Source organism: Eptatretus burgeri, chromosome 10 (assembly GCF_056783735.1).
Source record: "Eptatretus burgeri isolate ZD-2024b chromosome 10, Ebu_testis_v1, whole genome shotgun sequence".
Taxonomy (NCBI): domain Eukaryota; kingdom Metazoa; phylum Chordata; class Myxini; order Myxiniformes; family Myxinidae; genus Eptatretus; species Eptatretus burgeri.
The window spans coordinates 98,315,702-98,328,589 of record NC_140970.1 but is presented as its reverse complement, the minus strand read 5'-3'; the positions used below and the strand labels follow the sequence as shown (position 1 = coordinate 98,328,589).

The 12,888-nt window shown below is 43.0% G+C and overlaps 1 protein-coding gene across 2 annotated transcripts in view; it reads left to right on the top strand.

Annotated features, from left to right (window-relative positions):
- LOC147019242 (substance-P receptor-like) overlaps positions 1–9,622 on the top strand; it is a 71,980-nt gene extending 62,358 nt beyond the window's left edge. For both annotated transcript variants that reach the window (XM_085899575.1, XM_085899574.1), the window contains exon 5: positions 8,673–9,622. In XM_085899575.1, coding sequence (XP_085755701.1) covers positions 8,673–9,054 — 382 coding nt within the window. In that variant the 3' untranslated portion in view covers positions 9,055–9,622. The remainder of the gene's footprint in view (positions 1–8,672) is intronic.
- Positions 9,623–12,888: the final 3,266 nt, after the last annotated feature.

Sequence of the window (12,888 nt, the reverse complement as noted above, 5' to 3'; positions counted from 1 at the left end):
TCACCACATTACAACAACCGATGAACGCTTAGTGCTTATAGAGTGATGCATGCTCCACGTTGAGTATCAACGCGTCCAGCACTCACGAAAAACCACAAAGCCACACTGGGCGACAGCATCCGCACAGCACCAAACACTCGTCAAACATCCAAAACTGAGTTCAGCATGAATATAGAAGGCTCAGAACAGATTCCTGTTCTTGAGCGCTTTGAAGCTCACCTGCAACTTTGGTGAAATTGAAATGTGGACCTGGGCCAACATTCAGCTGGACATCAAGCACCTGTTTGGAACTCTTCTGAAGTTATCAGGAGCTGATCAAATATACCTAAAATAAAAGTGCAAGAAGTTTTCACAGCGCAGGCAAACTCACAGCCATCAGCACTTTAGCCATCATTAAAGTGATGTTTGCAGGTATTATGACCAGAGAGGTCCAGTCGTCGTGACACACGCTCTCGATCTATGGTCATGCAGTTTCTTTCAATGTTTTTAAAGCTCAAATTGACGAACTCCTTCTCCCTTTTCAAAATCCTGGATTCACATTTCCATTTGAAAGGTTGTATTACTTATTACGAATGAGCAAATATTGGCTTATTATGTACAATTTCATATTTTCATATTACTAATGGGCAACTTAGCAGTTGTGAAAAAAAAAATATACCACAAGGCTGATTATCCCATTAACTTTTCACTTTTGGAAAGATTTATTGAAAGTTGAGACTTGTTGAAGAAATGAAGCATAGATATTGAAAGGTGCACAGGGTGTGGAGTGGAGTTTACCAGGTGGACTATGAAGATGAACACTCAAACTCACAAGCCTGTGTGAAGGAGTCATGACAGTGAGGAAAAGATGAGCAGATTAGGGACCTGATTTCGAGCCCCATTTTCCGCCAAATTAACACCAAGTGTGGTTGACTCAGCCTGTCATCCTTATGAGGTCGGAGAAATGATTACCAGTGTAGTGGTGTAAGGGCACAGCATCAACGGCAGAGTTGTGCCCCCAACAAAATGATTGCTACCCGGCAGTCAAGCTGCCATATGCAAGAAGAAGAAGGATATGAGCAAGACTCTTTCATTCAAAGCGGGAAAGCTCGAGTGGGATGGGAGTAATGGGCGTAAAGTTGGAGGGAAAAGAGAGTCGTGACAACAACAGTATTAGCAAAGTAAGTAACCACTGAACAGGAATCACGTGTGGATGTGGCCTTCAGATGAATCAAGAGAAGAATTGAGGTAGCCACATAAAGGTTTAACAACAAGAAAGGAAATTTAAGCAATGGAGGGATGTAGTCAAGTATCTACAGAGGGTATCTGTGCACCCCCTCCCCCCCCCCCGCAAGGACTCTACCAAACCAACTTCTTTCGCTTCCTTTTATGGTCCTATTACACATTTGAGATGTTAACAAAAAAAATCCCCGGCACGCTGGCGATATTCAAGATGGCGTCCGAAATGGCTGCCAAAATGGGTAAAATCATAGAATATGGTATATTTAACATCTCAAAAATGTGACAAATTGGAAAAATAATCATTGGCATTTTGTTCCTGGTTATTAATAAGTAATTTCCGATGATTGGATTTTGTTGCCATTTTTTTAAAATCCAAGTTGGCATCCAAAATGGCTGCCAAAATATGCAAAATTACAGAAAATTAAATATAACAGCCAAAACGTGTGACAAAATTGTAAATTACTCATTAGAATAAAATGTTTCTTATTATTAATAACTAATATCTGGTTATTCTAATTCAGTTGCTCGTTTTTTTTTAAGTTGAGTACTAAGTCATAGTATTCCACCTTGGAATATCTGATGAAAGAATAATGCGACTAAAATGGACATTTTATATAGCGATTGCCCACCGCTTATCAAACTATGCTAGCAAACTTTCATTATACAAGGAAACACTTGTGATGATTCATACAATTGCCAGTACTTCGGCATAGAATTCCAGCGAGGAAAATCTGGTAACAGCAAAAATGCTACTAAAATAGACATGTTATATAGCGATTGTCCACCGCTTATCAAACTATGCTAGCAAACTTTCATTATACAAGGAAACACTTGTGATGATTCATACAATGCCATTTTGTTATGGCATTCCACAGAGGACTATCTCCAAATTATCTCCTGTAACTACAGTTCATACATCCGGTTTGACTCCTGCAGGAGTCAGAATCAGTCTTTGTCAGAATCGGAGTCGAGGCAAGAGTAGTCACATTCATCATCATCTTCAAATTCATCATCAGATGCGTCATCCTCGGTGACATCAGCTAATATATCTTGAAGGCAGGATGGCAAGATGGGTCCCTCAGACCATACTGGTTCAATGTATCCGTCGGAACGTACCCATCCGTGATTTGTAGCAGGTGGGGTATCTACCATGGGTGTGTGTGCTCGTTTCCATTGTGCTACCCTGTTGTTTGCCCGTCTGATGTGAGGATTAAGCGACTGCTTGCAGGGTGGTAGCTCAGATAAGTCCACTTTACTCGATGACTTGATAATTTCCCCCCTCTCCAACCATTTTCTTCAACATGACAGCATGAACTTTATCGACTTCTCTCTGCCTTGGGAACCCGCACAAGAAGCACACAAACTCTTCAAGGTCTTCAAACAGACTCTGCTCAACTTCCCAGGTATCCCCCAACTTAGCGAAACAGTCTTGGTGTCGAGGCTTCTTTTCAAGCTTCTTCAAGGGGGTTTTCTTTCCCTTTCCCTTAAAGGTACAGTTGCCGTCCTCACCAGTAAAGCAGTAAATGCCTAGAAGTGCCTCACACATTTTAGGGCCGAAGTCTCAAGCTGTTTCATTGATGTTGAGGAGCCTCCAGTTAACTCCACTGCCTGGGTGTGTGTGGGTGTGTGATTTCTGGCTTTCAAATTGTTCGCCATCTTCAATTCCAAGTACGATAACAATAACAAACATCCTTGATAAGAATTTCAAGATGAATATTCCATTGTTCTGCCCCTCCATAATTATTACATTAATGATTATTTGAAGCCGACATTTGATATTTACGATGATTTTACCATTTTTAAAACCATTTTGAACTCCATCTTGGATTTTATGGATGGCAGCAACAAAACATAAATCACCACGTAGGCCTATTAGTTTCTAATAATATTCAGGAACATATATTACAATGAATCCAAATATTAATTTACTGTATATTATTCTTATTTTCAGGCTGTTATATAAAATTTTTGATGATTTTGCCGATTGTGATGGCCATTTTCGATGCCATCTTGGATTTTTTTGAAATGGCAACAAAGCCCAATTATCATAAACTGGTAACCAATGATCAGAAACCAAATCCCAATGATTATTTTTCCAATTTGCCATATTTTTGAGATGTTATATACCGTATTCTATGATTTTACCCATTTTGGCGGCCATTTCGGACGCCATCTTGAATATCGCCAGAGTGCTGGGAATTTTTTTTGTTAACATCTCAAATGAGTAATAGGACCATAAAAGGACCATAAAAGGAAAAAAGTTGGTTTGGTAGAGTATTGGGGGGGGGGGGGTGGGTGCACAGATACCTCCCGTAGATACTCCTCTAATGAACATAACAACTCCATTTTGAATTGAAAAGTACTCTTTGTAGTCAATATTTCTTTGTTTCTTCACATCACAAGGCTGTGGTGTAGCATCATTCACTGAAGGCGAGGCTGTGCTACTGATGCAATGCCCTATTCTGGTTAGGCTCGGAATTTGGCATGTCTTCATTGTGTCTGACAGCTCACCAACTCTTCACGAAAGACACCGTGGGATCTTTAACGTCCGCCAATGAATGTCGGCAGACGGGCCACCAGTTAATCGGGTTAAGACTTTCGAAAGTCGGGTTAAGTGCCTGAAAGCCTTTGAACTGTGAATGCTGAGAATGATGAGACTTAGTTGGAAATGCCGAAAATCTAATGAACAAGTATTTCAAATGGTGCGTGGAACGAGAAATCTTATATGCGGCAAAGAAGCAGCGAAATATTTTTGCCTCGTTGTGCATCACCCAATCCAACAAAAAATACCAATACTGACTGGTTAGATTGATGGAAGAAGATCAGGAGGAAGGCGACTCGGAAAATGGACACTCAAGATGATGGATGGAACAAGGGCAACGAAGCCAAAGATGGGAGTTTTTTTAATTTTAATTTTATTTTAATTAGACCAACTGCAATATAGATTGGAATTGCATCCCATAAGTCAATCTCCAAATTAGAGATGTCACCTGATGATGATGATGTGATGTTCTGTGGTCTTAAGGTTGAAGTGCACGTATTCAGCTTTGTCACAACGTTTTGATTTTTCTGTCCGTTTGATATAGAAACCAGGGTTGGAAGAATAGCTGAGAGGTAGCAAACTTGTCTTTGAGCTATCGCGTCACGGTTCAATTCCTGACTTGACTGGAAACTGTATATCCTTCTGTCTTTTGAAAAGAGTTGACAATTGCCACTGGCACCATGTTCTCAATTAAATATTCCTACCTTAATCTACAGGAGGCTCGAGAGAGAGAGAGAGAGAGAGAGAGAGAGAAGTTGGAGTGAGACAGCAGTTACAACTGCGTGAGTATAACAGAGGAAGGTGAGGTTGTGACTCATATGTCTGACTCCATTGCCAGAGAAAGAGTGGGGCTGGCAGTGATCAGGGTCTTCAATGTCCTGCCCACTCTCAAGCTCCTGCTGCAGTGTGGCTAGTCGAGCCCATTGCTGTTTTCGCAATGCAAGCTCTCGACATTGTTGCATCCCTCAGCTTCATCACAGCCACAGCTGACTCCAAAAGTTTGTATTTCCCAAACTACACTTGTGTTTCCACTTTCCTGGCCCACATGGACAATGAAACCAATGAACATCCAGATTCAACTCTGCGCGGCAACGGTCTGCCGAGACCATCATGCTGTTCGTTATCTTCCGATCTCCATCGGACGCGTCACCACTATCATTCTTCGAACAGAGCTCTTTCCACTTCTGCCAACCCGTGCCCCCACTGTCCCACTGTCAGTACATTTGTCCCGCATGTCATTGCTCACACTGAGCAACACATTCCAACGTCTATCATATCTACAAACAATATTGTAAACTATATTCTACAATCAATATTTTAAGCTATTCTATTCTGGACACCAGCAAGTATAAACATGAGTGAGAAGAGATCCTGAGACTGGCCACATTGTGTCGAGAGGTGTTAGACACTGAGTGGGTTGGATGGCAGTTAATAGGTCATCAGAAGGGTGGCAATAAAGAAGACTTCAATCTCAATGCAAAAAAAACCTGACATCTTGGAGCTCATAAATCTTTCTCAATTAGCTCGATGCATCTTTGTGCCCAGCACGAACCCTTCGGTAAAAGCTGCGACCTGAGAGGTGGTTTGTGTTGTCATGGCAATTAAATTAGACTGTAAACTCCGGGGTGCTACCTGCTGCAATCCTGGGCTTTGTCCATCACCCACGACTGCCTCACCCTCTCTCTCAGTTAACCTGCTCCTATGTAACCCTGGAATGATCACTGGTTACAGCCATTACCATTTCTGCCATTACCAAATTTGTTGCACTATCCCGGAGAAAGAACTAATTTGCAAAACTGCATTTCAAAGTTCAATCCAAGTCCATGTCTGAATGCTTGGGCTTTGGTGGGTAAATGTAGGTCTTTAAATGCAGAAATACTAGGACACGAATATAGGTCAACCTTAGGTGTAAAAAGATGTCATCATGTTATACTTTGCTCACTCAATACATGGAAGAGCACCACCATTAATTCATTACTCTTTGGAGGTTCACGAATACCTTGCCTTTAGTTAATACAGGTGCTCATGAAAGAGCATAAAACCTGATGTAAGTGTCAAAGTAGGTTAAAGTGGAAACGGCTGGACAAGACAAGAGTGTGTGGATAACAGCACAAGGAGGGGAGTTGCAGGTGAACAGGTTACAGCATTTCAGAAGGTGTAGCAAAACTCAGATGGAGAAATGGAAGAGACCATGAGATGGCAAAAGGCAGCACATTTCATGACTTGGATGGAATAGCACAAGACAACAGACTCAAGTAGATGGTTTCACAGGTGAGAGAAGGGGAGGGGGTGGGGGTAAAATAACAGAAGTGTGTTAACTCAAGAGTTGGAGTGTATAACAATGTAAAGGTTTCTGGTGTAATATGCATGACCTGGAAGGAGGGGGAGGGGGTGGTTTGGAGAAAAATCTGAATTGCTGTTTAGTCAACACATGTCTTCGACCAACCAATTGGGTTTGAAGGGGTTTTAACTTTGTTTCACTCTCTGTTTCAAAGTATAAACGGAACGGTACTTAGTAGAGTGCATAACTCTGCTCGGCCTAACAGTTTGCATTTTGTATCCGACTGATAGGCCGGATCTGAATCTGAACCTGAACTAAAATCTTATTAGCTTGTTCTTGTCACCGACCCAACTCATCCACCAAATTTTGTTATAATCCATCCACAAATTTTTGGAGATATCGTGCTATGCACCATTTTTGACAATATTCCTCCATGGCGAAGAATCGCTGAAAAAATTCTCGGATCCGGATCTTCACCAAAATCGAATCAATTCATCCTTGTCACACACCCAATGTGTTCACCGAGTTGCGTCCGAATCTGGCTGTGAGCAGGATATTTCAAAACGTTATGGACAAACAAACAAGATGCACATCGTGCTTGGCATGATACAAGCAAAATCCACCCCCTCAAAAAAAGTTGCCATGGATACATCAAATTGGCCATTTCATTAAAATTAAACTTGACGATCTTAATCAAAGCTCCGGCCCATGGGAATGGTAATTGACGATTTTTCAGATGAAAATTCATGATTTTAGAAGTTTGACCTTTGACTTTTTGACCTCAAAAATAGTTGGTTTCCCAATTCAGTGACCCAATGTGCAAATCCTGTTCAACTTTCAAGTAAACTGGATGAAAAATGACGATTTTAGAAACTTGACCTCAACGTGACCTTTGACCTCAAAATCAATAGGCTTCTCAGTTGTGACTTCCTCCCCAACTGGGTAAAGTTTTGTGACTGTAGACGATTGACAGACAAACAAGAAAAAGACCGTGCAGAGCACGATACTTGAAAAATACAACCCCCTTCTCCAAAGCTTGCCACGGATACATCAAATCGTCTGTTTCATCAATCGACAAATCGAAGCTCAGGTCAATCGGATGAAAATGATTATTTTATCAGATTGAAATTGATGATTTTAAAAGTTTGACCTTGAGTTGACCTTTGACCTCAAAAATAGGTGGTTTCCCAATTCGGAAATGCACTATGAAATTGCTGTTTAATTTTCAAGTCAATCGGATGAAAATTGATGAATTTTTTTTTCAGATAAAAATTGATAATTTTCGAAGTTTTGCCTTTTCACCTCAAAAATAGGTGGTTTCCCAATGCAGTGATGCAATATGCAAATCTTGTTCAAATTTCAAGTCCTCAAAATCAATCGGCTTCTCAGTTGAGACTTTCTCTCCGACTTGGGAAAGTTTCATGACGATCAGTTTCGAATTGTGACGTGTTAGTGATAAACAGACAAACAGACAGACGATAACAAAGTCGACCCACCAATATAATTTGTAAATCCTCAATTTTGCAAGTAACAAACAGGGGTGAATACCGAACCTGCAATCCACCTTCAGTGGCAGGAGTTACAAAGCTTCTCTTCTACCAAGCTGGTGGGTCGAGGATTCTGGAGAAAGGCAACCGCAGAAATGTGGAAGTCTGAACATTGCTTAATTGTGTGTGTGGACTAATCATCTAGAGAATGTTACTTCTTTTCAGGTTTTCATCTTAAGACATGACACATTTGCTACAATTGGAATATATTCCGTTTTTTTTGATTCCATAAGTGATCATTATTTTAATTTTGTTTCCCATCCACTGTTGTTCGTCCCCTACCGGTTCCACCAGAGGGGATTGTCGGTTTGTTCTCCATCTGTCCGTCTGTCCACCCCACCTGTGCTTTTTCAGACTTTTCCCCCCATACCCTTTAACATATTCAACTGAAACTTGGTTCATGGCTTTATTATGATAAGATACAGAACAAGTTCAGGTTTCAGGGCATTTCGTCAATTTTTCACACAGCTATGCTCTTTTTGGACTTACAAATATCACATCGGTAGGGGGACGTGTATTGTAAGGAAATACTCGCTCTTGTTGAGGTATGCTTTCATTTGAATGATTAATTTAAACGTAATGCCTGGGTTGTATACTTGTATCCAGGTGGTTTCATATGAATGATTAGTTTAGAATTTATTTCACATTTTAAAAAATTCTTATTAAACTTTAATTCCTTCTTGCGTGTGTGTACATTAAATAATATCCATTTTTCCTTTGTTCACACTTGCATGTTTGTTTGTTTGGGGTTTTTTTATACCATATATAACTGATGGGAAGAATTTTTGAGATTGGTAAAATGTGGATACAGTTCGAAAGTCAATAAAATGATTTGGGTAAGTCCGGCAGAAAGCAGTAAAAAATATTTGTTCCAGGAAGAGTAGAAGGTGGAAGGGCAGTACTTGAAGATGTAAAATGTGCAGTCTACAATTTTGATGGTAAAAGTTTCAAACTTCAAGCCTCAGCGTGATGTCAATCAATTACTTCTGTTCTTGCTGTACATGTCTCTGTCCTGTCAAGAAAAAGAACAAGAAAAAACTTGCATCCTCATGTTGACACAAGCTGTGTGCTATCACGTTAGGTTTCGAGTGGGCTTCAAGTGTGCGTTCCGCTGGTGCCCATTCGTTGTGGTGTCCAGTTCCGAGGAGCTGGAGCTCAAGGCGACGCGCCGCTTGCAAGCGAGTACAGGAAGCATGTACACGGTTTGCCGTGTGGAATCCAACCTTACGCTTGTCCAAGAGCCGGGGGAATGTGACTCGCAAGAACGAGGTAGCCACAATTCATCTCTACGACTCAAGCCACCTGCGCCTGTGGGTGTCCTCCGGTCTCCTGGTGTCTCCTCCATGCACTCAGTTCATGTCACCAAATGTTCCACTGCATCCCCTCGGGTGGCTTCTGTGCCAGCTTCACGCTCCTCCAGCTTCTACTCATCGGCACCGACCTCAGCCGATGAGTGTTCATAAAGCAAAATTTTGGTTCAGACGGTTTTATTCCATCGGGGTCCAGGAGAGACAGAGGTTTGAGGTCAAAATAAAAGCTCCAATGAGGGTTTTGAGGAACACCGTGTGATGTTGTTTATCATGTTCAACAGAAAGTATAACAGGACAAGCTGTCGGTGAAGTATATGAAATATGAAGCAATGCAGTGTTATTATAGTATTTTTGGAAATACTGTATTGGATTGTAATATGTGAATACATTGTGCAGTACGTTATACAGGCGACCAGTGAAAACATTACACAATCAGTTTGTGACTACAAATTACCCTGTTCATGCTTGGGGAGTATAACTGACCACAGGGTATCGAGCATCACACATACAGTGGTGAGAAAAAGTTTGTGAACCCTTTAGAATTTTCTGTGTTTCTGCATATATTTGACCGAAAATGTGATCAGATATTCATCTTCATCCTAATCTATACGAATAAATGGCAGTGTGTGTGTGTGTGTGTGTGTGTGTGTGTGTGTGTGTGTGTGTGTGTGTGTGTGTGTGTGTGTGTGTGTGTGTGTGTGTGTGTGTGTGTGTGTGTGTGTGTGGGTGTGTCCTCCATAACTCTCAAACCATGAAACCTAGCAGCCTGAAGCTTTGCATGCACACTAAAGGAACTCCAAGGAAGTGCAAGAGTGAAAATTGGTTATTTGGGTTAATTAAAACACCCCTTTTGAAGATAATTAACGGCCTTATTTCATTATATCCTTTTTCAGGTGCATCCTTGGCCACCTCGCTCTCTGTGATCCTAAGGTGTAGCCTGCATTACCTTGCTGGGGTCTGAAGCCACCTTGTCTTTTGGCCTGCTCAACCATGCCTTAACCTGGAATGGGCTGCAACGATTTCTTAACGATAGATTTTTTTTTTCACTTTCCTCACTCATATTAATGAATGCCTGTTCATCATAGCTGCAAATCGCTGGATACATTGCAATGCTTATAAACGCCCAGTGACGCCAGCGTTCCTGTCTTTATTTCATTTCCGCATATGAATAACCTCGAGAATCTCTTAAACTAAGCCGAATTGCAAAATTTAAGCTCCAGGTTTGAACTTGGCAGCAGTTCTGACTGCTCAAAAAAGTGTTCATTTGTCTAATTCGGACATAGTTTTGATATTCGAAAATAGCTATCACTTGCCAACCATTTAATTGGAGTGCTTGCTTTAGTGCTTAAGCCACTCGCCGAGCACCCTACAGTGGACGGCGGTGTAGTTCGTGTCCCGATCGGGATGTACAGTCAGCAGTTGTTACATGGTAAAGGTACATATATGGATATATTTGGATCTGTAATTTCGGGACCCTCCTTTCCCTCCATCATCTCCCCTTCCCTCCATCCTCTCCCCTTCCCTCAATACTCTCCCCTCCCCTCCCATCCCTCCATCCTCTCCACTTCCCCCCTTCCATCCGTCCTCTCCCCTTCCCTCCATACTCTCCCCTCCCTTCCCTTTCCTCCGTCATCTCCCCCTCCCTCCCTTCACTCCGTCCTCTCCCCTCCCCTTCCCTCTGTCCTCTCTCCTCCCCTCCCTTCCCTCTATTCCCCCTCCCTTCATCTTCTCCCCTCCCCCCTTTCCCTCCATCCTCACCCCTCCCTCCCTTCCCTCCATCCTCTCCCTTCCTCTCCTTTCCCTCCATCATCTCCCCCTTCCCTCTGTTCTCTCCCCTCCTTCACCTCCATCCTCTCCCCTCCCTCACCTCCATCCTCTCCCCTCCCCCTTTCCCTCCATCCTCACTCTCCCCTCCCTTCCCTCCATCCTCTCCCCTCCCTTCCCTCCATCCTCTCCCCTCCCTTCCCTCCATCCTCTCCCCTCCTCTCCTTTCCCACCGTCCTCTTCCTTCCCTTCCCTCCGTCCTCTCCTCTCACCTCCCTTCCCTCCATCCTCTCCCCTCCCCTCCTTTCCCTCCATCATCTCCCCTTCCCTCCATCCTCTCCCCTTCCCTCAATAATCTCCCTCCCCTCCCATCCCTCCATCCTCTCCACTCCCCCTTCCATCCGTCCTCTCCCCTTCCCTCCATACTCTCCCCATCCCCTCCCTTCACTCCACCCTCTCCCCTCCCTCTCCCTCCGTCCTCCCCCTTCCCTCTGTCCTCTCTCCTCCCCTCCTTTCCCTCTATTCCCCTCCCTTCATCTTCTCCCCTCCCCTCCCTTCCCTCCGTCCTCTCCCCTCTCCCTTCTCTCTCTCCCCTCCCTCCCTCTATTATCTCCTCTCTTCCTCTCCCCCCCCCCCACCTTAACATCCCCATCAGTGAAGCAACAGGTTGTATTTGCTAGTCATAGATAAAGAGAACCAGATTAAACAAACAGCACACAAAAACAATCTATTTTTTTTTTCATTCATTTATTGAGCAAAATGATCCAACATTCAATTTCTTTGTTGGAAAAAGTATGTGAACCTTTACATTCAGTTACTGGTGGCACCCACTTGAGCAGCAACAGCTTCAACCAAACATTTCCTGTAACTCTTGATCAGTCCTGCACATCCGCTTGGAGGAATTTTTGTCCATTCCTCCTTACAGAACTGCTTCAACTCAGAGATATCTGTGGGCTCTCTTGCATGAACTTCTCACTTCAGGTTCTGCCACAACATTTCAATTGGGTTCAGGTCTGGACTTTGACTTGGCCATTCCAAAACACAAAATCTCTTCTGCTTCAGCCATTCTGTTGCAGATTTACTTGTGTGTTTAGGATCGTTCTCTTGCTGCATGACCCACTTTCTGTTAACCTTCAGCTCACGGACGGATGCCCTGACATTCTCCTGTCCAATTTCCTGGTACAATCCAGAAATCATGGTTCTGTCAATGATGGCAAGCCGTACGGGTCTTGAGGCAGCAAAGCAGCCCCAAACGATGATACTCCAACCACCATGCTTCATGGTTGGGATGAGGTTCTTATGTTGGAACGCAGTGTTTGGTTTTCTCCAAACATAACATTTCTCATTTAAGCCAAAAAGTTCCACTTTCGACTCATCTGTACACAGAACATTCTTCCGATAGCCTTCTGGATCATGCAGGCAGTCTTTGTCAAACTTGAGCTGGCTGGAAACATCTTCTTGGAGAGCAGTGGTTTCCTCCTTGCTATCCTCCCCCAGCACACCGTTCTTGTTCAGTGTTTTCCTGATGGCGGACTCATGAACACTGACAGCCAATGCAAGAGGCTGGCAGATCCTAAGAGGTTACCCTGGGGTTCTTTGTGACCTCCTGGATTATTGTATGCCTTGTTCTTGGAGTGATTTTCGTTGGACAACCGTTCTTGGAAAGAGTAACGATGGTGTTGAATTTTCTCCATTTGTACACTATCTGCCTGACAGTGGATTGGTGGAGCCAAACATCTTTAGAAATGGTTTTGTAACCCTTTCCAGACCGAGGAGCATCGACAACTGTTTTTTTTGAGGTCCTCAGAAATCTCTTTTGATCGGGGCACGACACGCTTCCACAAACCTGTGTGGTGAAGACCAGACTGATGGTGACAAACAAAGTTTATGTTGTTGAGCTTAACTGAAATTATTCCAGATAAGGTATTGTCATTGCATACCGTCCGTCAGTCCGTCACCTATTTCGACTTCTCCGGCCAAACCGCTGGGCCGATCCGGTTGAAATTTAGAAGCAACGTTCCCCTCCTGACTCGTAACAGGGATCGCAAAGCTCGTTCCAGTCACTTGACATTAAGTAGGTCAAAATGGCCGACTTAATAAATTTCTTCAAAAAATCTTCTTCTCCAGAATCACCAGTCAGAATGCTCCCGAATTTGGGATACAACATTAGGATACGGTATTGATGTTCAATTGTGGAGGATATCCAGATCACGAGACCAGAAG